This window comes from Rhinichthys klamathensis, unplaced genomic scaffold (assembly GCF_029890125.1).
Source record: "Rhinichthys klamathensis goyatoka isolate OS25496 unplaced genomic scaffold, OSU_Roscu_1.1 h1tg000036l_1, whole genome shotgun sequence".
In the NCBI taxonomy this organism is placed as follows: domain Eukaryota; kingdom Metazoa; phylum Chordata; class Actinopteri; order Cypriniformes; family Leuciscidae; genus Rhinichthys; species Rhinichthys klamathensis.
The window spans coordinates 6,159,113-6,184,907 of record NW_026606584.1 but is presented as its reverse complement, the minus strand read 5'-3'; the positions used below and the strand labels follow the sequence as shown (position 1 = coordinate 6,184,907).

The window sequence follows — 25,795 nt, the reverse complement described above, 5'->3', positions numbered from 1 at the left end:
AAAATATCTTTTTGAAAGAGAAAAGTAAATGGTTATTAATATTTTCTTTCAATTCTAATGATATAGGCTACTAGGAACAATGAACGAGTAATGCCAAAAGAGCTCCTCAGTTATGCATTAAAATTGTTAAAATTAAGTATATACATTTATTTTAAAACTTACCATGACAGAATTTCAAGACATTTTGAGCTTCAGGATTAGTAATGATAATAATTAATATCAATAGTTTAAAAACCATTATTATTATTATTATTATTATTATTATTGATTATTTGAATAACATATTTCCGCCAGTAGTTTAAGCCAAAATATAAATATGTTAATATAAATATGTTTTAATACAATACATCTTATTAAATGAATGAATGAATGAATGAATGAATGAATGAATGAATGAATGAATTTATAAAACAAGTTATTTTTCAGAATTCTAAACAAAACTGATCCACTTGCAATTATATGCTACTAATAATAATTTAAGGGACTCGTATACAAGGAGAGACAAACAAATGTTTGTTTATATATTATGGTTGGGATTTTTTTTTACTTCCATTGTTTTTATACTGAGCTATGATATTTTCTTCCTGCTCTACCTAAAATGTCTCAGACATTATTTTATTAAGCCGTTATCCTTCCCTTACTGTACATTAAGTAAAAGTTTAGCTATTTTCTTGGAGAAATTTGGTCCCCAAAATGTAAGCAAAGCCTGAGCCACACACACACCATGACAGATTCTACTGTATGAATGGGTGATGAGTGCTGCTTGGCTGTTCTGTGGTCACATGACTCCAGAGTGGGCGTGGCTGTGAGTCCAGCTGGTGTTGCAGGCTGACTCAGGCACAGAGAAAGAGGGACAGAAAGAGAGATAAAGAGCTACTAAACGAAGGGTGAGTCACTATCTGCTCTCCATGTTTTCTTCTGTTAAAACAGACTTTCTCTGCGTGAGTTTTATATCTCTTTCCAGAGTCTCATTCAGAGAGGCTGAAATTCTTTTACAGAGCTACAGACTGCGTGACGTGCATGTGTGTGTGTGTGTTGCTGCATGCAGAAGTTTCCCAGGTGTCCTAACTGTGTTCTTGCCAGTGAGGAAAGGAAGCAAGTGAGAGAGAAAGAGTAGAGGAGGTTTTGGCTAGCGTTTGTGGGATTTTGTACTGTGTTTTAAGACCTCTCTTTCTCTTGTTTGTCTGTGCATTAAAACAGAAGATAAGCTCAGTGAACCCCTCCTTTACTTTTCTTCCACCCCCCTCCATTTCTCTCCGCCTCATGGCCCTCTCCTTTCTTTGTGTGGGGTGTGTGTCATCACTGCTCTCAGTTTCTACCAGACATTTTTGATCCGTTCTTCTAATTAGTTTACATTGGGCCCAGCATCCCACAAGTGTCAGCTGTTGACATTCACACTGAGTTTATTACAATTACCCAATCACCAATCATTTTAATGGCTTTCTATGTTCATTCTCTTATTTTTGTGTTGCATGCATGACAATATAGTTTCTGTTGTTTAATTGTTATCATTAACATGTAAGTTAATTGGACCTGTTTGTATTCAGCACAGATCTGTTCTGTTCCACTGTTTAACTTCTCATTCCATTTGTCAGTGTCAGATTACTTAGTCATTTTTTTTTACAGTAACAGAATTTAGCAATCTATCGAGCACATCGATCTTTCAGCTGTGTTTGCGCTTCGTTATAAAACAATTACACTTATTTCTGTCATCTTCAGTTACATCAACAAGGTTATATGATATTATGTTCAGCAGAGTTCCTTTTTCAGATAAAACTCCACTTCCTTTTATCGACCCAATTATTTAACAGAAAATCCTTCCACATCTGTAGAACAGCTGCCCTTCAACCTTTTTCTTTTGCTATAATATATTATTCCACTACAGCTGTTTTCCTACTTTTTTTTGAAGCTTTAACCTATTTTTTTACATCATAACACACATCCAATGGTGTTTGAATACCCACAATTGAATATTTGTCATGCTACAAATGTAAGAAGAAAGAAAAAAACTTTGAGTTAGTAGCCAGTTGGGATTTAACTTTATTAGGCACTGTAATTACTTGTATGGTACATTACATGGGTTAAATCTCAATGTAAGAATGATCGGTTCTGAAATTATGTGAAAATGAAAGATAATCTGTTGTTGAACACTGTTGTTATTTACATGCATGGTAAGGAGTGCATCCGGAAAATGAGAATGCTTGTGTCACCACCATACCATATCACATTTGTCTAAGATTGGCCATCAGTTTTATTAATGTTTTGGACATGATAAAATGTGTAAAGCCTCAACATTTATGTTCAGTTTCCTATTTTGTTCATCACAATAGGGGTAGACCGATAGGCCTATATATTGACAGGCTGATTCATTAACCAATATTTGCCTGTTTTGGATTTGTCAGCTTTGGATGATAACCGGTAGCCTGACTACGTCAGACTTCGTACTTCCGCTCAATTTCATTTCGCTTCTGTACTCAGTCTGAGACAGCGGCCTATCTATCCGTTTTCCTCCGGCCTGAAAACAGCCGGGCCAATCAACGAACAGGGGGCGGGCTGAAAGCCGTGATGTAGTCGCTAAGCGCCGAGTTTAAGATTAGGTCAGGGAAATCGAAAACGACCGCGGATATGGAGACGCGGATGCAATTCGCTCTGTTGTGGAGAATATTCCCGGCATTAGCAAACTGAAGCCCGAAGAAGAAGAGTGTGTATTAAACATTTTGAATGGAGGTGATGTTGTGGCCCTACTCCCTTTGGGAAAAGTTTAATTTATCAACTATTACCGATTGTCAGCGAGAAACTGGGGAGCCTTTTGACAGGTCAGTGTCTCCTTTCTTTTCCAGGTCTTAAATATTGCCATGAGATGCTGTAATTTTGCAATTAAATTGGAGCATTTCCGACAGACTCGAGATGAACAAAGAGCTGTGTTTAACAGAACTAATCCTAACTTTGACAGTTGGCTGCAAATATTTTTTTGCTTCTCTCTACTGTCAAATTTCAGTTTAGAGGCCCTGATTGTACCCTGGATGCGTAGATTAACTTTGCATAATCTGCAAAAGTCGTTTACAGCCATGTTCACTCCGGTATTTCGCTCGCATCATCAAGTGTTTACAGCAGGTTTACAGTGGAAGTTCGATCATAGATTTCAGTTCGATGCATGATGTCTGTGGTTCGATGCGGCTGTGTTGGCACATAACATACGTCATATATAAACTTATCTGATTGGCTTACGGGTAACCAATGATTTTAAACTTCAGACAAGCGCCCCTTAGCGAGAGAGAAAACACTTCTCTATTATGCCATTCCAGACTCTGTCTACGAAGCAAAGTGAAGTAGCAGAGTCTGGTATTACCAGGCTAGATAACCGGGGCTGCTTGGTACTTCTTCACCTGAATAAAAGAGGTATTCCAAGGTGTACTAACAACGTTTTCAATTAAAGCTGCCGTCGGCAACATTTTTTTGATCATATTCAGTGAAATCGACACTATAATCCGACAGAACAACATAAAGTGGTTTTAGAAAAAAAAACGACCTTCTAACTCCACCTGGAGCGTGTTATTTGTTTTGCAAAATCCACAGCTCCCGGATCATCGGGTCCAATCAGCGCAGGGGGGTGTGAGATCTGACTGTCAATAACAGATCGGGCACACGCCACCCCTCACGCACGTTACAATCACATGCACACGCCTGAAGTTCGCGGAAGTTCGCGCAGTAACGAAGAGTGATGGCGGAAAATCATGTAAGCTCATTTAGAGTATAAATGACGTTAGCAATTGCAATCTATCGTTAGATTAGCCAGGACAGCATACCTCCAAATAATCCATGGTGTTGATGGATGCTGATGAGACGGGCGCGTTCACTGAAAATCTGGTGCACACGCACTGACGAGCACGAACTCGGTCACGGTGGGAGGGTATTCGTTGATAGTGGTGGGGGAGGGCCATGAGAGTTGTAAACATTCAAAATTTTGCCTAGGTCCACTCAATCTGCCAGACTTGCCGACTTCAGCTTTAATAATATGCACAGTTTAAATATATATAATTTAAATTTTAACAATTGCTGAAATGAACACTTATGTTATTTTTCACTATATACATATATATATATATATATATATATATATATATCAACATTTGAAGTGGATCAAAACAGTTCATCAAAGTTGTCCTAAGACAAAAACGGGTATTGTTCAAAATTCATGTATAACTTAGATGAAAGGTTTTGATCCACTTCAAATGATGACTACTGTGTGTGTATATATATATATATATATATATATATATATATATATATATATATATATATATAGGGCTGTCAAACGATTAATCGCGATTAATCGCATCCAAAATGAAAGTTTGTGTTTACATAATATATGTGTGTGTACTGTGTATAATTATTTTTAATACATAAATACCCACACATGCATGTGTATTTAAGAAATATTTGCAAGTGTATATACTGTATATAGACTGAATGTAGCCTATATATAATGTATATTTTATATAAATATAAACATTTTATATATAAATAACATATTTTTCTTAAATATATACATGTGTGCATTTATATACAAAATAATTATACACAGTACACACACATATATTATGTAAACACAAACTTTTATTTTGGATGCGATTAATCGTGATTAATCGTTTGACAGCCCTAATATATATATCAACACATTCTCATCCTTTGGCGTCATATAGGTGACGCCATATGACATTTCGTTGAAATACTACGCACATGGCACCCTTTAGCGTGAATATAACACGCACTGTTATGGGTAGGTTTAGGTCTGGGGTAGGGTCTGCGTCTCATATTGACGCTAAAGGATGCCAGTAATGTCTATGACGCCTTGGGTTCTGCGTGTTATATTCACGCTAAAGGGTGCCATGTGCGTAGTATTTCAACAAAATGTCATATGGCGTCACCTATATGACGCCAAAGGATGAGAACGGGCTCTATATATATATATATATATATATATATATATATATATATATATATATATATATATATATATATATATATATATATATATTAGTATGTGGCATCTTGCAGTCATGATATTATATTGGCTTTTTTTTACCACCTTGATCTCTAGAATAAAAAAAAAAACACACAACAGGTTAGATTTATAGCATCTGGTTAGTGGCATTAATGGCAAACTAATTAGAAAATTCTGAAGGTTTTGATGTACCGGTAGTTACATATATTTGGATTGACTACCAAGTCTGCCCCTCTCTGTGGCTTCATTTTAATATGCCTGGTTTCATTTAAAAGGCAGATATTCATCCTCTATTAAGCGTCAGATTAAACATTTACATTATAGTGCCGTAAATATGCATTGATTTCCTTGTTAATGATCTGAATAAAATGACATTTAGCTATTTGTGATCATCAAATGATCATTTGTGATTGTTATCATTTTTCAAATGGCTCTTTTGGTTCTCTGCAATTTTGCTTGCCTACAGCACTCACACTGGCTACTTTTTCCTTACTAGAAGATTTTCTGTAGAAAACTATATTTTAACACCCTTCATCACCATCTGCTTGTGGCATGTAATGGCAAAGGTTGAATTCTCAAGGGACGAGCAGAATGAAAGATGAGTCCTCCAGTAGCATTCTTCATGCTGAGCACCAGAGTTCAGTCTACAGATCAACATTGAGTAGTTTACAGATTAATCTGGCTTTTAACATGAGTTGTGAGGTAAACTAGCTGTACACAGCTCAAAACAGATGGAAAAGAGAACATGCTGAATTAGGGGTGTAACGGTACACAAAAATCACGGTTCGGTACGTACCTCGGTTTTAAAATCACGGTTCGGTACGTTTTCGATACAGCAAAAAGTAAGAAATGCCAGAGAAATTTCCTATTTGTTAAAAGAAAAAATATTTTTTAAATAAGTGAGTCTTCCTACATCTTGAAACTTTCAGGTTTATAAATGGGGGTCATCTTTGAAGGATGAACAAATAATGTTTACAAATAATGTAATCACATTAAAAATAACATTTAAATATATGAAGAGTTTAGATGCAAAAGCCATTTGAAATTTTCTTAGAATGATCATTGTTATCAAGCTTGTATATTTAAGTTCAGTAATTTCACTTAAATGGCAAAGATTGCCTATTAATTGTCATTTGAGTGAAATTACTGAACTTAAATGTACAAGCTTCATAAAAATGATCATTCTAATTTCTACAAGAAAATTTCAAATGGCACTTATAGAGGCTTTTGCATCTGAACTCTTCATATAGGCTATTTATTTATATAATATTTGAGTTTTGAAGTGCTGGAAAAAGATGTGTGAAGTACTTGAAAGCATTTCACTATTCCAGCCAAACTGGTTACAGTTGTGTTACTATATTAAATCCATGGTGAATGTTACTGGTCTGTGGACGTAAAGTATTACTAGTTCATTCACGGCACAATGTTTCTCCTGGTGTCCACGTCAGCGCTGTTTGATCTAATAGAGATCTACGGTTAATAACGGAGAAATTTGAATGCTTCTCACTAGATCTCGCAGCGATGTTATTACTTCAGTGGCGAATTCAAATGTTTTCTTTACTGGATCTCTTAGCGCTGTGTTGTAACGGTTGTAACAGTGTCGCTTGATCGAGATCGGCTCCTGCTGCACAGATGTTGCTGCTCCGAACTGATAAACGATCCGTGAAGCACAATAGCGCAGTTTCGTTCCGGTTTCATTACGCTTGCCATTTGATGTTGCGCAACGTTGTGGTGATCGCGCCAGCGCGAATTTTGTCCATTTGAAAAATGGTCCAAGGAATCGTTCGGTTTGTATGCGTACCGAACCGGAAGCCTCGAACCGAAACGGTTCAATACGAATACATGTACCGTTACACCCCTATGCTGAATACATGCCTAGCTCTTGGTTTGGTCTGTGGAGTATCTTATCCGGGGTCTGACATGGTTGTGCATTGGCAGCTTTGATAGTGTTTGATGCATGCTGTCAAAGGAGTCTAAATTTACCTCAAGAGACACTGAAATGAAAATCAACACAAATATAAATTGGATTACAGTACACTTGTGGTTGTTTTAGGTGACCTTTAAAGAAACATTCTGTTTCCAAAAGACTATTAGATAGGGCTACGTGGGCTTCTTTAGAATTCCACAAGGATTGGAAAATTATACACATAATTTTATCAATTTTTAACAAAAGCAGCCAAAAATTAGGAATAAATGCCTCCTTCAAGCCCCTAACCATTCCCCAAAGATGTAAAACAACAACTGAATTTTAAAATTAAAAGTTAACTTCTTTGTTCAACCATATAAAGCCCACCATATAAAGCCCACTACAAAAATTGCAGGTTTCCCAGCAATTTCATGCTTACTTTTCTTTATATTTAAGGCACTGTTAAGTCATCTTTTGTGCTATCACCATCCCATGCATATTGTATTGTCGGCATTTGGAATTGTTCCATATTGGAATACTGAATAGATCTACTATGGTGAAGTATAGCAACCTAATTGCTAATTTAGTGTATAGAACATGACTTTAAGGGATTCAGTCCAAATATCCTCAGAGCTCTCCAGTTCATTAGAAACACACACAAAGTTTTACATAAATTATGATAGTTCACTAGATTTTGTTCCTTGTAATGTGATTGTCTGTTCTAATGAGACTTGAGGTCAATGTTTCACTCTTTTGTCTGATGCATCTGGTGAACACATGAAGCATGTGAAGATCATCCGTGTCTTCCAGCTGGTGCTTTTTACACTAAAGTTTCTAGAAATGCTCCATGAAACTCAAGGCTCCATATCTGCTTCAGTCAAAGAGAGACATAAAACTTTATTACCACTTCCTCCTGCAACTTCATCCTGCATCTGTGGAAATGGCCTCTTGTGCTTTCCTGCTTGTCTAGATCTGGCTATACACACAGCATGGTTTCATACAGTTATTCAGAGTGGACTGCGTGTCACAAATTGAGGATTTGCAAACAAAATGTATGAACTCGAAAAGATCAATATTCTGCCATGAGGAATTGTTCCCATTGGACCACATCTATGGGAGCTTGTGTTTAAAATTTGCAATAGATAATTCAGCATTAGTTCTGCCTGACTTTCCTTGCACGTATTCTGGATGGTTATTTTTGCATTCACATAATATCTCTGAACCCTGATATATTTAATTACTCTGTTGGGAATTTCCTGAAATGTCTTCAGTGTGGTATCAAAATAAGGTGGTATCATTTCCTTCCTCCTTTATTCTGTCATTCTTTCTCTTTTCAGTGAGAACAGCCCTAGCAGCATTTACATTCTTAGCCTATAACCGAGACACGTTTAAATACACATTTAGGGCACCAGTCAGGTCTACTGGCTGTTGACACTAATTGTTAGTTGTACAAATGATTTTCATTCAACTGACTTTGAATGTCTGTTGCCAGACCGAAGTCCAGTCACAGGGGCCAATATACTCTAAACACGGGCAAATTCCCAACTGTTCTGGGTCAGAATGAAGACAGAATTAAATTGTATGTCGCCTGTGAGGAATTAATTGTTAGATGGCCTTGTTTCAGTGTTTGTCTTGCTTTTCTGTGGCTATACGGTTTCTGTACAGGGTTGGATCAGCTTCAGAAGGGGGACACACATACTCTTGGGTTCTTAAAGTGAAAACAGGAAATCAACCATGTCAGATTTTCGATTCAGAGTGAGAGAGTTCTCTGTGGTTTTACATGTCTTGGAGAACTCAATGGAAACATGAGATCTGTGGAATACTGAGCAATAGTTGGGGATTTTGTGTTCTAAATGTTTCTATAACAAGACATTGTACATGAGAAACATAAATGTGACATTTAGCAAAAGCAGAATGTGCATGCAAATTTTCTCACATGAGTGTGCATGGACACACTTTAGCGGTAGACCCTATTTCCTGTTTGTTAGAACACTGACACATTCTAGTGAAAAATATAGGCCACAAACTTTGCATGAGAGACAGGATAACTGCCACTGAAGCTACATCTTTTCGAAACTGACTTGTATTGTTTTCTGTAAAGAGAGTTTATGGTTTAAGAGCTGTGAAGATTGAGATTGACTGACTGACTGAGATTATGGTCTTGTGTATTAGAGTCCACAGAGTGGGCTGATCATGCCTAGAGCTCTTATGTCGCGTGTGGCATACAGGGTCTGTGTCAAATCTGTCATCACCATATTATTCTTGGCTTTAAATATGTTATGGTGTAGGTTTTTGTCCCATAATTTGTGACCTATAAGAAACAAAGCCTTTTTTGCATGTCTCTCTTTGCATATACAGTATATAAATCCCATAAACGGGCATGTTTATTCAGGTCCATACAGATTTAATGATTTAAAGGTGCAGTATGTAATATTGACAGCGGTTGAAATGGCTACTGCAGTCCAAATTCAAAATATTGGAGAGAGTTGTTTCTCCCACCCCCTTCTCCTCAAGACTCGACACTCACGCGGGTTGCCAGATTGAGGACACGCAACAAGGGCAAGCACAATTGACAATGGAAGGCGAGGAGACTTACACTCTGTAAGTTGATTAGTTGGTTTTAATATGCTCCCGTTAATATAGGCCTAGATTTTTAGATGAATGGAATCTGTGATCTCTGACCCAGACCATGTCCACAGTAATACGTTTTCGTTTGAAAACGTATATTTTTTTTATCTCCGGTTTGGCCTTCCGTCCACACTGAGCCGGCGTTTTAAGTCAATGAAAACGTAGCTTTTGGAATACGCTCTCCAAAGTGGATAAATTTGAAAACGCCGTTTTCGCGTTGTAGTGTGGACTGTGAAGCCGGAGGTATTTGAAAACGATGACGCAAGTTTAGTCATGTGATCCATGTTGTCCCAATAGATATTAATGTTTACCGGTATTGTGCCTGTTATGTGCTATTCACTTTTACACTGTTGCTAAAATATGTTACTTTGCACACTCTTCATATCACAGTACTGCAAAGATGACAGAAAATGTACTCACATTTGCTGTCCTGCTGCGGCAATACAGGAGAGCAGTTGCGTTTTAGACCAAACATATGGTGACTGAGTGCGACCTGGATGCATCAGTGATGGTGAGATATTTTGCTAAAATAAAATTATCCTTTTAGAAGAATTGCGCGATAACTTTATTATTTATTTTTCCATCTGTATCATCTCGGTGAGCTTTTGTGAGGTTTCACGCATGCACAGTAAGGTGAATTTAGAAGTTTCTCATCCACACTGAAACGTCGGAAAACGCCTGAAAACGCTAGTGTGGACGCCACGGATAGCGTTTTTAAACGAAAACGCCGTTTTCAAATGTATCCGGATTAATGTGGACGTAGCCCCAGTTAAGCCCCTTTCACACAGCGCGTTGATCCAAGGAAATTGCCGTAAAATTGCTAGAGTGCCTTCTGTGTGAACGCAAACACGTCCAGGGATTGATGCTGGGATCGATGCCGGGATGGGGACCTAGACATGGCTTGTCTGAAGTATAAAATCATTGGTTACCCGTAAGCCAATCACATAACGTTTGGTTATGACGTGTGTTATGCGCCAGCTCAGCCGCATCAAACTTCCACTGTAAACATGAATGATGCGAAAACGAAACCATCGAGCGAAATACCGGAGTAAACATGGCTGTGAACAACTTTTGCAGATTATGTGAAGTAAATCTACGCATCCATGGTACAATCAGGGCCTCTAAACTAATATTTGACAGTAGAGAGAAACAAGAAAATATTTGCAGCCAACTGTCAAAGTTAGGATTAGTTCTGTTAAACACAGCTCTTTGTTCATCTCGAGTCTGTCGGAAATGCTGGAACTTAATTGCAAGATTACAGCATGACCAGTGTTGTGCCTGAACGCGTTCATTGAACGATAGTTCATGAACTCTTTCATATTTTGGGTGAACGTGAACTGAACGTAGCCTACTGTATTACTGCCCGATGAACGCTACTGTGAACGCGTTCATTCCGGTGTCTGTGAACGCACGCTCTCTCAGTTTAACTTCGTTCAATAGGGTGCCAGATTTCTATAGAGCCTTCCAGGCGAAAACCCGGGTAAAACACATGTAAACAGGCCTTAATATGTAGCGAAAAAAACACCCACTCATTCTGGCAACACAAGCTACCAGTGTCGCACCGCGGCCGCCGCATGCGTCATCAAGACAAGAAGCAGCATGTAGTCGACAAAGCATTGAGGAGGCGTCGCATTGTGTGATCAGTTTTAAGACAAGGTCGGTGAGGATGGGAAAAATCGTACATTTCTGTGCTAACTTTGCCCGCCGATAAAATGATTGCTGTAGTGGTTGTATATGGGTTGTGGCAATAATTAAAAAAGAAATAGCTCACAGCAACATATGGAAAAAAAGAAATATGAACTAGTGAACTTAGTTCAAAATTGTGAAGTATGAACTATGAACTGAACTAGTTCATTTTAAAATTTGTGAACTGAACTTTGAACTAGTTCATGTAGAAAGTGAACTTTCCCAACACTGAGCATGACATGGCAATATTTAAGAACTGGAAAAGAAAGGAGACACTGACCTGTCAAAAGGGTGCCAGTTCGAGCTCGACAGATAAAAGAGACCGAGTTTTGCTGCCTCCTTAACCCTATCCTCCATGAGTGCAACCAAGGGGGACACAATCACAACTATCGCCTTGCCGGCCTTTGGCCTCCCCAGTTTCTCGCTGACGATCGGTAATAGTTGATAAATTAAACTTTTCCCAAAACCTGTCGGGAGTAGGGCCACAACATCACCTCCATTCAAAATGTTTAACAAACACTTCTTGTTCGGGCTTCAGTTTGCAAATGCCGGGAATATTCTCCACAACAGAGCGAATTGCATCCCGTGTCTCCATATCCGTGGTCGTTTTCGATTTCCCCTCTGGATTTCCCTAACCTAAAATACAATCTTAAACTCTGTTCGTTGATTGGCCGGCTGTTTTCAGGCCGGAGGAAAACTGAGAGATAGGTCGCTATCTCAGACTGAGTACAGAAGCGAACTGAAATTGAGTGGAAGTACGAAGTCTGACGTAGTCAGGCTAATGCATAATTAAACCCACACACAAACCAAACAGTAACCAAACCAAGGTGAATAAATGCTATAAATGTTGATGATTCTCTGTTGATGCATGACAGCTAATGGTTTACATGCCATTTCATTATTCTATTATTATTATTATTATATGTTAATCTATTATTATATATATTAACCTATTTTAAAGGTCCCGTTCTTCGCGATTCCATTTTTCAAACTTTAATTAGTGTGTAATGTTGCTGTTAGACCATAAATAATACCTGTAAAATTATAAAGCTCAAAGTGCAATGCCTAGCGAGATATTTTATTTAACAGAAGTCCCCTTTCAAAGCATACAGCGAACGGCCGGTTTGGACTACATGCCTCTACTTCCTTTTTTAATGACGTAACTAGAACAGTTTTTTGACTAATCTCCGCCCACAGGAATACACAAAAAAGGGGGCGTGGTCTTGTTGCGCTCCCACGGAGAAGAAGCACTTCAGCTGCGCATGCATCTCCAATTTATGGTAAGAGGCGTGACCTTTCCGGGCAACGTGCGATAAGCTGCTGTCGAATCACAACACAGGAACCGCTGGCACAATCAGACCTCGTTACGTATTTCTGAAGGAGGGACTTCATAGAACAAGGAAGTCATCGGGCCGTTTTTTGGACAGTGAAAACAGCGGTATACAGATAAGTAAATTGTGTAAAAAAATACTGTGTTTTTTTACACGCGAAACATGAACACATGTTATATTGCACACTGTAAACACAATCAAAGCTTAAAAAAAACATGAAGAACGGGACCTTTAATTGTATAATTTCAGGTTGTTGTTTTTTTTCAAAATTAAAATTTTACCTACTGTATGTTCCCTGACTGAATTTATTTATTATGTACATTTTGATACTTTTTCTTTGCACATTTGGTAGTGGAGAGTTTCAAGCAGTGTTTTTTAATAAAATTGTTTCAATTGACTTAAATTGAGACTTTTTTTTTTTTGACTGTGGTATTTAGTATTTAGTATCGATAGCAAGGTATTAGGTTCTGGTATCGTACCGAAGCCAAAATTGTGGTATCGAGCCATCCCTAGTGCCCAAAGTGAACAAAAGCCAAGAGCCAAGACCAATGCACTGAAGCTGAGATCTTTCGACGCGTATGCTACACGTCACATCCTGACGTCACGTCACGAGGGCTCTATGGCGCTGTGGCAGACGGCAGCCTCTCCAGTAGCTCTACAGTTTTAGCACTTAGTTCTTCTTAGCTCTTTTTACTGATTTAATTTATTAATTTTTTAATTCTTCGTGCGAAGATAGTGTGCTTTATATATCCCATGGATATTTTCAATCTTAAAATGCAACCAGGAGCTAGCTTTCTCACTCATTCAAGGGAGGAATTGCTGGCTCTGCGCATGAAGGGACGAGCCGGGATACGGCACTCTATACCGGCGGAGCTGAGGAGGAGACCCAGGGGCTGTAAGGCCGGGGCTAAGCTAAAGGCCGAGCTAGCGGAGAATCGGAGGCGCTACAAGCCATCGATCCCTTCAGTAATCATGGGGAACGTGAATTCGCTGCCGAATAAGATTGACGAGCTGTCCGCGCTGAACAACCAGCGGATTTACCGTGAGATCAGTTTGTTTATCTTAACGGAGACATGGCTAAACCACCTTGTACCAGATGCTAACGTGGACCTGCTTGGATTCACTGCCGTGAGAGCCGATAGAGACACACAGGCAAGTGGAAAAAGCAAAGGTGGAGGACTCATTATGTATGTCAACAATCGCTGGTGTAACCCAGGACATGTTTCCGTAAAGACAGCCTCATGTTGCCGGGACCTCGAGCTGCTAGCCGTTAGCCTGCGGCCATACTGTCTGCCGAGGGAGTTCAGCCATGTGATCGCGCTCTGTGTTTACATCCCTCCGAGAGCGGACGCAGACGCTGCCTGTGAGAAGATCCATTCCGTCACAGCAGCGCTGCAGACACAGCACCCTGAGGCTTTTATGATCATCTCGGGGGATTTTAATCATGTAACTTTGGACTCTACTTTGGCCGTTTTTCACCAGGTTGTAGATTGTCCTAGAAGAAACAACAGGACAATTGATCTCCTGTATGCTAATGTGAGGGATGCATACAGAGCGACTCCCCTCCCCCCACTGGGGAAATCTGATCACAACCTGGTTTACTTACAGCCACTGTACACTCCCCTGGTCCAAAAACAACCAGTGACAATTCCCACCAGCAGGAGGTGGTCCCCTGAGATGGAAAGTGCCCTGAGAGACTGCTATAACACCACAGTCTGGGATGTGCTGATCGACCCGCATGGTGAGGATATAGAGGGGATGACACATTGTCTGACGGACTACCTGAACTTCTGTGCAGATGTGGTCTGCCCCATCAAGACTGTTCGCTGTTACCCTAATAACAAGCCATGGGTAACAAGGGAGGTCAAGGCTGTCCTCAACAGGAAGAAGGCTGCCTTCAGGAGTAGGGACAGGGAGGCCATGAAGGCAGCACAGCGGGAAGTGAAACAATGTGTAAGGGAAGCTAAGGACAACTACAGGAGGAAAGTGGAGGAGAAGCTGAGGGAGAACAACATGAGGGAGGTCTGGGATGGCGTGAGGACCATCACCGGTCATAATACAAAGACAAGAGCTACAGGGGGGACAATGGAGATGGCTAATGAGCTGAATGACTTTTTCAATAGGTTTAATCAGCCCTTGTCACCCCCACCCTCACCCTCACCCACACCCCCACTGCAGCAATGTCTCCTTCCCCCCACATACCTCCCCTCTGACACCACCATACCCCAGTCTACCCACCACCCCCCCGACTTTGCAATGCCCCCCTCTGTACACTTTTCCCCTAACGCCACAGTACCCCCCTCCTCCTCAATACAAGCCCCGCCCCTCATCACTACAGACCAGGTCAGAGAACAGCTGAGAAGGCTCCGGCCGGGGAAGGCAGCGGGCCCGGATAAAGTGTGTCCGAGACTGCTGAAGACCTGCGCTGTAGAGCTGGGGGAGCCGCTCCAACGGATCTTCAACCTTAGCTTGCAGCTAGGGAGAGTGCCCACCCTCTGGAAGACATCCTGCATCGTTCCAGTTCCCAAGAAGAACAGGCCCAGCGAGCTGAATGACTTTCGACCAGTGGCACTCACTTCACACCTGATGAAGACGTTGGAGCGGCTCCTCCTCAGCCTCCTCAGACCCCAGGTGCAGCACGCCGTGGACCGCCTGCAGTTTGCGTACCAGCCAGATGTTGGTGTGGAGGATGCCATCCTCTACATGCTGCACCGGGTCCACTCCCATCTGGATAAGGGGAACGGCACAGTGAGGATACTCTTTTTGGACTTCTCCAGCGCCTTCAATACCATCCGCCCCCCCATACTCCAGGACAAACTGATCAGGATGGGAGTGGACCCCTCTCTGGTAGACTGGATCCGAGATTACCTCACAGACAGGCCACAGCACGTCAGGATGAAGGACATCATGTCTGACACTGTGGTCAGCAGCACTGGAGCCCCTCAGGGCACAGTGCTGGCCCCTCTTCTCTTCAACCTGTACACCTCGGACTTCTGTTATAACTCGGAGCTGTGTCATGTACAGAAGTACGCGGATGACACAGCCATCGTTGGGTGTATTGGGGGTGATAGGGAGGAGGAGTATCGGAGTCTGGTGGGGGACTTTGTTATCTGGTGTCGCACTAACGGCCTACAGCTCAACACCTCTAAGACAAAGGAGCTGGTCGTTAACTTTGGGAGGACCAGATCAAGTCCGCGACCGGTCCTGTTGGAGGGAATTGAGGTGGAGGCAGTCAAATCATACAAATACCTCGGACTGCGGCTGGATGACAAACTGAACTGGACAACACACACAAGCTACCTGTACAAAAAGACACAGAGCAGGCTGTACTTCCTGAGGAGACTGCGTTCTTTTAACATCTGCAGCAAACTGCTGTTCATGTTTTACCAGTCTGTGGTCACCAGTGTCCTCTTCTACACTGTGGTGTGCTGGGGGGGCAGCATATCCAAGAAGGACATCAACAGGCTGGATAAACTGATCAGGCGGGCCGGCTCTGTGATCGGTATAAAGCTGGACTCACTGGTGATGGTGGCAGAGAGGAGGACACTGGGCAAACTACTGGACATTATTGAAAATGCCAGCCACCCTCTGCACACCATCATCAGTACTCAGAGGAGCCAGTTCAGTGGAAGGCTGCTCCTTCCCAGGTGCCGGACTAATAGACTCAAGGACTCCTTTGTCCCTCATGCCATCAGACTCTACAACTCCTCACTTGGGGGGAGGAGGAAATAGGTCAGAGATGACATACATATACATACATACACATACATACACACAATACATACACACCTGGACTTACATTATACCTGGTCACTATATCACTATAACAGTGGACTTAACATTGACAATTTTTAAAATAATTTATGGTTGTTGATATTCTGATTAATGTTATTATTATTATTGTACTGTTGTATTGTATTTTCTCCTTTTCTCTGCTACTCTCTTTTTCCTTTGCTAAAACTGCTGCTGGAATTTTCAATTTCCTTGCGGGAGTCTTCCTAAAAGGATTAATAACATCTTTACGGGATGTGTGTGACCGCACTCACAGATTCCGGAAAATCACTGGCAGTATGAATGAACCAAAATCAAACGATCCCGGTACAAATCCCGGGACACATTATCCATGTTTTTTCTGGAATATCTGAATGAAAGGGGCTTTAGTTTGCTGGCTTCCATGGCTGCAATACGCTGTGTTTTCCACCAACTGGCAACCGAAAATACTAACTGTTGAATAATGTCGAATAATAATGTCGAAATACTATTGGGTAAATTGGCAGTGGGTGGAAACTCAAAGACCAAAACAAAAACAGACATTCCGACACGGAACGGAACGCACATTTCAAAGTAGAATAACTGGCTGAAGTATTGTTTTTTAGAGAAACAAGTGTAGGAAGTGAAATTTAAGGGTTTTGTTCTATGACTTTAAATAGGATTTGGGATAATATCGCGAGAACGGCGCCCCGCGAGTTAGAGCGTGGGAGAAAACAGTTGTAGTGGTGTTCAGAGAGAGGGAGACACGAGATGCACTATGTAATCGGCTGCGGCCATTTCACGATGTTGAGATGTTCAATAAACAAGTGTTGTAGTCACCGGAGCTCTTTGTCAGTGCCCTCCCTATTGTGGTGATAACAGAACGAGGCCAAGAACCCACGGAACAGCGCTGGGTAAGAACTAAAAGCAGAGGATAACTCACGCGCGTTACACTGGTGGCAGCGTTGGTTGGCTTGTTTTCTGTTGGGATGCTTGTTTTTCCCGTATTGAACGACGTGAATATCGCCGCTTTAACCTGCAGAGCCGTTTAAAGACTGTAAAAAATTTTTCACATGCTCTTTTTTTTTTGCAAGCTCGGATTACGTGCATTTTTTTTTCTTCTTTCTTCCTCTCGCTTAAAATGGTGGACGACGAGAATGACGCAGTTCCTATGCAGAGAGACAGACACGCAGCAGAGGACGCAAGTTCACATCTACCATTTAAAATTGACCTCCCTGCTCATTTTTCTGGAGATGGTAAAGAGCCTTTTAGTGCATGGATTCAAAGATTTGAAGTAGCACTAAATGTCTCAGCTGTACCACTGGATAAGGCCAAGCTTCTCCCAGTTAAGCTTACTGGTTCAGCATTTGCATACTGGCAGTCTCTCTCCCCTGTGGTGAAAGCTGACTATGAGTTGACTAAAGCTAGTTTGAGCACTGTTTTTGGACATACAACTTTTTTGGCCACATTTCAGACATTTTTGAATGCTCGTCCCCGTAAACCACAAGAACCTCTTGAAGTCTATGCTGCTGAGCTCACAAATCTAGTGACTGAAGCATTTCCTCAACACGATGCAGCAGCACGAAATTGTGAAATTTTTCGCAGATTTGTGACCGGCTTAGATCCATCACTTCAACTGAAAATCCATGAGCACGGTGCTGCGACTTTAGACAATGCCTTGAAAGTGGCCACGCAGTGTGAACGTGCTCAGTTGGCCATTAGTGTTGCCAACCCTGCAGCTGTTATGCCTGTGACAGTAAATTCACCACCATCGGCCAACTCAGTGACTAAGACAAACATCACTGAATTAGCAGCAGCCATTGCTGAACTCCGAACCGACCTGCATGACTTACGTCAATCTCACCTGTGATGAACTGATGAACGCATGGACCAGCTCTCGAGGCGGATTTCCAGCCTTCAGGACGAGGTGACGTCTTCCACACACTCTCCACATCAGACCTGCGCAGCCGTGGACTACGACATAACAGCACGCCATCGCCAGCCTGATCGGAATGATCATCACTACCGCCAGGATTGCTGCTGTTCTTCACAACGCACACAGCGAGGTCGACAACGACACTTTGAGGATGACTGTTGTCCTCCACGACGCTACCAGGGCCATGCAGAAACTGATCGAGCACTTCCAACGGATGACTTATCTGGCCAAAGACATTCAAGCTACTCCCCTTCCTCCCGAGGTCGTGAGTCACAACTTCCTCACACTACACAATATGACCAATACCCCCCCCCCATAGACATCATTATGGTAGCTCTAGCCGATCGCCTACACGAGACCGCCGGTCTGACTTTGAATATGAATACAGAGCCTGTTATGCTCGTTCCCCCTCACCAAACCCACAGTACAGAACTTCCACTTACCACAGACACAGCTCTCCATCGCTACCCCCCCATTCCCAAAGTTCACAAAGATCACCCACACGACATGTACATTTCTCCCCATTTCACAAGGCCCCTTCCTCACCACAACGGGGAAACGAGTAGAAGCTGTCATTGGGGACCAAATGCCAGCTTCATCCCCTATAGTGGTCCATTCTAGTACAGTCAGTCTTAAATCTTCCCCACCTACACCGTTCATTCAAATTGCACTGGCGGGTACAGACCTTCATGCTTTGGTCGATACTGGGTCAGGTCTGTCCCTCATTACAGATGACTGTCGTAGGTCGATTCCAGCTTTGTCTACCCAGTCTATCAGTAAGTCATTTGTGTTAGCATCATCTGTAACGGGACAGTTATTGGACATAATTGGCTCTGTGATAGCGCCCATACATATTGGAGATGTAACATTTTCTCATGTTTTCCATTTGGTACGCACAGCTACTCATCCTGTCCTAATAGGATGGGATTTCTTGATTGAACACACCGTCACTGTTGACATACCACATGCACGTTTACACCTGTACAACACGTCAGTGCCTCTTTCACCACCCCAGTCACTGATTCCGGTTCAAAGTTCTGCTATCAGTGTCGCTCAGGTAACTGTTCCGCCTATGTCAGAGATGGCAATCCCAATTTCTGTCAAAGATAATGGTGTAGCGAATCCTTTCACAGACACGTATGTGGGTATACTGGAACCTCAGCCCCCTCCAGTCGTGACCTTAGGCATTGCTCGAACACTGACATCAGTTCAAAAGGGGAGGGGCATTATTAGAGTTGTTAACCCGACTAACGAAACAGTCTCTCTTGAGGCTGGATGCCCATTAGGTCAGATTTTCTCTATCACTGGCAATACACTTGATGAGTATGCATTAGTCTCAGCTGTGACTACTTCCACAGAAGCTGTCCATCCTGTGCCTGATGTGCATTTGGAGGATACACACTTAAACGCTGAAGAACAGGCACAGCTCAAAAGCCTGCTGACTGAGTTCTCTAACATTTTTAGCTCCCATTCTCATGATTATGGGAAAACCAACCTAATTACACACAGTATCAACACGGGTGACGCTGCTCCAATAAAACTGCGCCCTTATAGAATGTCACCAGCTACTCAGGCTGTATTACAAAAAGAGGTGTCGAGGCTTTTGGACCAGAACATCATCGAGGACTCTCACAGTCCGTGGTCAGCTCCGGTTGTGCTTGTCCGGAAAAAGGATGGCACACACCGGTTCTGTGTAGATTACAGACGTCTCAATGACGTCACAATCAAAGATTCACACCCTCTTCCTCGGGTGGATGATACCCTCGATAGACTTTCTGGGGCCAGAGTGTTCAGCACAATTGACTTAACTGCTGGTTACTGGCAAATACCACTCAATCCAGAGGACAAAGAGAAAACTGCTTTCTCCACTGGTACCGGCCTATATCAATTCTGTATGATGCCATTGGGGATCTCGAATGCTCCTCCCAGTTTCCAGCGCTTAATGGAGCTTGTGCTTCGGGGTCTGCACTGGAGTATTTGTTTAATCTACTTAGACGATATTATCGTCTACAGTGCTGATTTTCCACAACACCTCCAGCATCTGCGCGAAGTTTTTCAGCGATTTCGTACGGCTGGACTCAAACTTAAGCCGTCCAAGTGCCATCTGGCATGTTCTTCTGTGACTTTCCTGGGCCATCGTGTTTCGAGTGCCGGTGTTGAGCCAGACCCCTCTAACATAGACAAAGTCAGGACATGGCCAATTCCGACATCAGCCACGCAAGTCAGGGCTTTTCTGGGTCTGTGCTCATACTATCGTCGATTTATTAGACACTTTGCACGCACAGCTGAACCCTTGTACCATCTCACACACAAAGGAGTATAATTTTCTTGGTCAGCTGAAGCAAATTAAGCTTTCAGTGTATTGAAGCAGGAACTGACGTCAAAACCAGTTATGGCATTTCCAAATTTTTCGATTCCTTTCATCCTTTACACTGATGCTTCCCTTCATTCTCTGGGCTCTGTTCTTTCACAACAAGTGGACGGAAAAGAGCATGTCATTGCATTTGCCATTGTTAATGTCAGTTTTGCATTTGGAGAGGCAGGGTGACAACTTAGATAAGTTTTAGGCTATATTTTTGGAGGGAAAAGCTTAGTGTTCATGTTCGCATGGGTAGTAGCACTGGCTTTAGCGGCTCTAACTTAACTTTTCCATGTCATTCATCTGATGATGGACGTCTCATGATATTTATTTTAGCACAACTGGGCTGTATTAGGCTATTGATTCCCGTGATCTTGCTTATAAATTCCGATTCAGCCATTAGCCTACCTTCGTGATCACGCAAAGAGGTCTGCAGTCCGTTCAGAACTCCAACCAACATAAAATATAAATAATTACGCTGTGCATGTACAAATGAATGATTTAGGAGGGAAATAGACTGCTCCCATAACGTAGAAAGCAACGATGGGAGTATGATCATTTATTGAAATTTAGGGGTCTCTTTCATTTATTATATGTTTCAGTATTGCTAAACATGTTTTTGTTGATTTCGACCTCTTTGATACAGATGTTCTGAAACATTTTATCTACTTTTTTTTGTGTCTTAAGGACTGTGTTATAGAAATGAGGACATTTCTTGTTGGGTAAGGGAGTATTATGTAGGAAGTGAAATTTAAGGGTTATGTTCTATGACTTTAAATAGGATTTGGGATAATATCGCGAGAACGGCGCCCCGCGAGTAAGAGCGCGGGAGAAAACAGTTGTAGTGGTGTTCAGAGAGAGGGAGACACGAGATGCACTATGTAATCGGCTGCGGCCATTTCATGATGTTGAGATGTTCAATAAACAAGTGTTGTAGTCACCGGAGCTCTTTGTCAGTGCCCTCCCTATTGTGGTGATAACAGAACGAGGCCAAGAACCCACGGAACAGCGCTGGGTAAGAACTAAAAGCAGAGGATAACTCACGCACGTTACACAAGTATGTGAACTTGCATACATGTTATGGTAGTTTTATGCTTTAGTACAGTCAAAAAATTACATGCTGCACCTTAAGTCTTTTGTTGGCCGGTAAATCAATTTCTAGGCTATGTAGTAAGAAGTAAGTAAGATTTTTCATATGCTAATTCATTTTTGTAATTTGGTTCATTTTAGTATTATTTTTTGAATAGCAACCAACCTACAAAATGTTTATATAGTTTCTCTGCATATTAAGCTAGGAAAGGAGAAAGTTTTTGTAACATCTACAAAATTATGTTCCTTTTAAAGGTGCAATGTGTAACATTTTTGAGTATCTATTAACAGAAATGCAATATGACATCAATAACTATGTGTTCAGTGGTGTATAAAGAACTTACTTACTAAACCGTAATGTTTTTATTACCTTAGAATGAGGCATTTATATCTACATAGGCGCGGGAATCCCCTTCTATGAAGGTCGCCATATTGTGACGTCATGTTTCTACAGTAGCCGAACGCGAACAAACAGCGCTACAGAGCGCGTTTCGTCACTACCTTGAAAGAAAAGCCGCAGGAAGCTAGAAGAAGCTAGTCATAAACACCGTGAGTAGTGACTTTTCCCTTGTCAGTGGTGTAAATATGTAGTTGGATTGTTTCATGTAACTTAATTCTTCTCCCTCGCTGTGTTATGGCTTTGCTATGTGGGGATAAATGTGCTGGTTAAGTTCGTGAGACAGCTGATTAGTAGGCTACTCTTGTCATTGACCGTAAAACAGTTACAGGAATCACCAACCCGTCGATCTTGGAAGCATTTTAAGTCGATTGAGTTTCTAAAATCAGAGAAAAAAAGCCTATTGTGTGTAGTAAGTGGTGTCTAGGGGATGCGGAGGCGCGCGCGCTGTTACAATCACGTCATTTTTGCCGCACGCACCTTTGGGCTCATGCGGACGCGTCGAGTTTAAACAAGGCTTTACGCTTTAACCAGGTCAGCCACAGTAACAGCTCTTATTAGCCAGCTAAACTTTTACTACCCTGTTAGAAAAAATATATAGTTGCATAGTTTCATGTGGTTCTTCTCCCTCGCTGTATTATGGGTTTGCTATGTGGGGAGAATGTGCTGGTTACGTTCATGAGACAATCAGCTGATTACTATTATTATATTATGTATTAAGACCCTTGATCCTCACCTGAAACTTTATCCATGATGTGGTTTATAATGGACTGTGGTACAGAAACTTGGTTTACGCTGGCTATTCTCTGCTGTCTCAGACGACGAAGTTTGTCCCGTTTTAGCCACCGTAGCTTCTTCGAAAGGGAGGGGTGAGCGGTGGGCTGAGCTCTTAGTGTAAACTCGCAACCGAACCGCTAGATGTCGCTAAAAATCACACACTGCACCTTTAAGAGGCCACTTTTAGTGTTTTAGTGCATTATTTGATATTTCTGTGCAGTTACAATCCACATACAGTATTTCATGCTTACTGAGCCTTCATTTGATGAGATTTGATGAGTCTTAGGTTAAAAAAATCTAAAAAAAATTCCTAGGTGATTTGTTTGAATTAGATTAAATTCTAAATCTTACAATCGTATATGGTTTGTGTTTAGATTCTGAAAAGGCTCTTTCACAGATCTGCAAAGGATAAATCAGGACTGATGAGACAATATCTTATAGTAGCATCATTTGTCTGAAATACAGTAATATTGATGTTTATTAAAATATGGCATTGTGTACAGTATGTTGCTAAAGTGCCTGGACAGTTAGATAACCACTGCTCTAGATAATCCATTGTTTTTGACAGTGATATGGAATTTAGCTCTTCACATTTTAAATGAGGCTAACCAAAAGAGGAACTATAATTGAGATTGATTTACAGTATTTTAAATCATAGTTTGTGTGCCTGTGTCACTGCCCCCTTTTCTATTCATGCCTCATTTTGTTTCTTAGCAGATGGCAAACAACAGGTGCTGGCATCACCTACTCGCAGGGCAGCGTAGTTATGTAATCAATGGCACAAATTATGGTTGGTCTGTGTATTAAACCATAATTAACATGACCACATGTTGTGATCACTCAACAATCCAGCAAAAATCAAGTCAGCAAAAATCTTGCCCTAAATACAGTAATAACTATTTGGCATACTCCGAACATGCAGTTTACATAGTAGATTTTCCCTCTGTCTTCTCAAAACTACAGGCTAAACTTACATGGATAACATTCCATTTTGGCATTAAAAACTGTGGTTCACTCAAGTTTGAAGTGTGGATTTCACATGTGATTGACTATTGGGTTAACATATGAAAAATATAGGTCACAGTAAATCATGAGGCTTCCCTGAGGCAAATGGAAAGTTCTAGGCCTCAATGCTGAACCTCGTTGATGGGTTAGGTTTACCTAGACCTATCATTTTATTTTAATTGGCTTTAGGAGTTTTGCCAAAACTCCACACAATATGAAAGACTGCATTAATCACACAGTGTTTGGAGCCAGAGGCTGAAATGAAGCTGGAGCCTGAGGGGTGTAGTTTGCCTGATTCTGCTCTTGCCTCTTGTTATGTTATGCCAATATGCCTCTAAGTTGCATTCATTTGTGAAAAACATGTGTGTGTATGAGTCTAAATTGGGACTTATAAAAGATTTTCCTGAACAGGTGGCCAAATCTAGATATGAAATCACACATTTACAGTGAGGGGTTTTATAGAACGATTATTCAGGATTTGTTATAAAAGGAAAAGTGAAAAATAAGATTGAGTGAGTATATAGTGTGAGAGACCCCAGCAGTCACCTTATGGTGACCACTGTCTATAACATGTTTCTAATTTGAATAATGAGTAAGACATAGAAGCACATGAGCACACAGCATGTTTGTTAATTCTCTGTCTCACACTTTAATGGCATAGGTTAAATTCTCTGGACAAAACATGGCTGCTTGTGGTTCGATAACTGTCTAGTGTTTTAGGTTAAACTTTCAGGCCTGCCACTCTCTGTTTTCTTAAAAAAGACTCTGTGAAGTAGTGTGTGTAACTCACTGACAGGAAATAATTTTTTCAATGTTTTAATACTGTACATAAGCCACAGAGGAACACATGCAAAACCAGTTTTGCATTTGACTAATAGTTTTGACTTTAGTATTTCTGGGAGTGCGTTCTCGAGACACCAGGCACTGTTTTGTGCGGATAGAATGTTTTTTTTTTGTTAGAATGGTGCCTAACCCTAACCCTAACCCTAACAGTTTTTCTGTTAGAATGGTGTCGTGTTAGCGACACCATTCTAAGTTAATAACTAATGATCTTCGCAACGGAAGTGAATCAATCAAATCTTTAGCTGGACAATAAATGTATCCTAATCTGCCTAAACAATCTGTTAAGTTTTTTTCTGTTATAACTGTAAAGCTGCTTTGAAACACTCCATACTGTTAAAATCGCTTTATAAATGAAGGTGACGACTTGACTTGACATGAATCATACCTCAAAACATATGGTAGTGAAATAATAAAACATAGATAAAGATTGTTTTTCAAAATGATAATAAAACTAAGCAAAAAATAACTGCTATTTGGCTACAGCCATTGCCATTCTCAGTTTTGTGTTTTATTGAACTCTTATACTTCATAATTAGTGATATTTACAGATGTGTAAATTACACCATACACTGTGTTGGTTAAGTCAAAGATCAGGATTTCATAGTTTCCACCTCAGGCGTCTGATGAAGCAATAGTGAGTTTCATAAGTTATGTTTGTACATGCCTAAACTTTTTTTTTATTTTTTTTTGCTGTTGTGTAATAATATCACCTTGCATTATCATTCGGATATACTATATTATTTAAATGTTATTTATTTATGAAATCACCATTAGCATATTTGGGTATATTTTTTGGGGTATATTCTTAGTTCTTGGTGAAAAATATTGGCTTTTGTGCAAGTGTCTAGACGCTCTATGAAAAGAGGAAGCCACATTTAGTCGTTATAAAAGGAAACGCAGCTATCATGTCCCCTCCCACTCTCACATGTTGAGTGTGTGTCACTTGTTCACTGTCAGACACACATTTTTCAAGCTACTGAATCATCAAATACAACAACTTTGCAGACTATCCTTTTGTCTTCTGGGTAAGTTTGTGGTTATCAGCATTTTTGGTATCTTTTGGTAAAGTTGGTGATCAGTTGA

General features: G+C 41.0%; 1 protein-coding gene across 4 annotated transcripts in view; it reads left to right on the top strand.

The window, feature by feature from the left end:
• The window catches only part of septin9b (septin 9b), a 163,710-nt gene that overhangs the window by 112,481 nt on the left and 25,434 nt on the right, over positions 1 to 25,795 (top strand). Inside the window, exon 1 of one of the 4 annotated variants that reach the window (XM_056246191.1) lies at positions 733 to 887. The exons of 2 other annotated variants lie outside the window; for them this stretch is intronic. Coding sequence is in view for 1 of the 2 variants with exons in the window: in XM_056246190.1 (XP_056102165.1) it covers positions 25,638 to 25,737 (100 nt within the window). In the remaining variant the exon portion in view is untranslated. Of the gene's footprint in view, positions 1 to 732; positions 888 to 25,629; positions 25,738 to 25,795 lie in introns of those variants that run through there. One more of the 4 variants, XM_056246190.1, reaches the window with a different exon arrangement.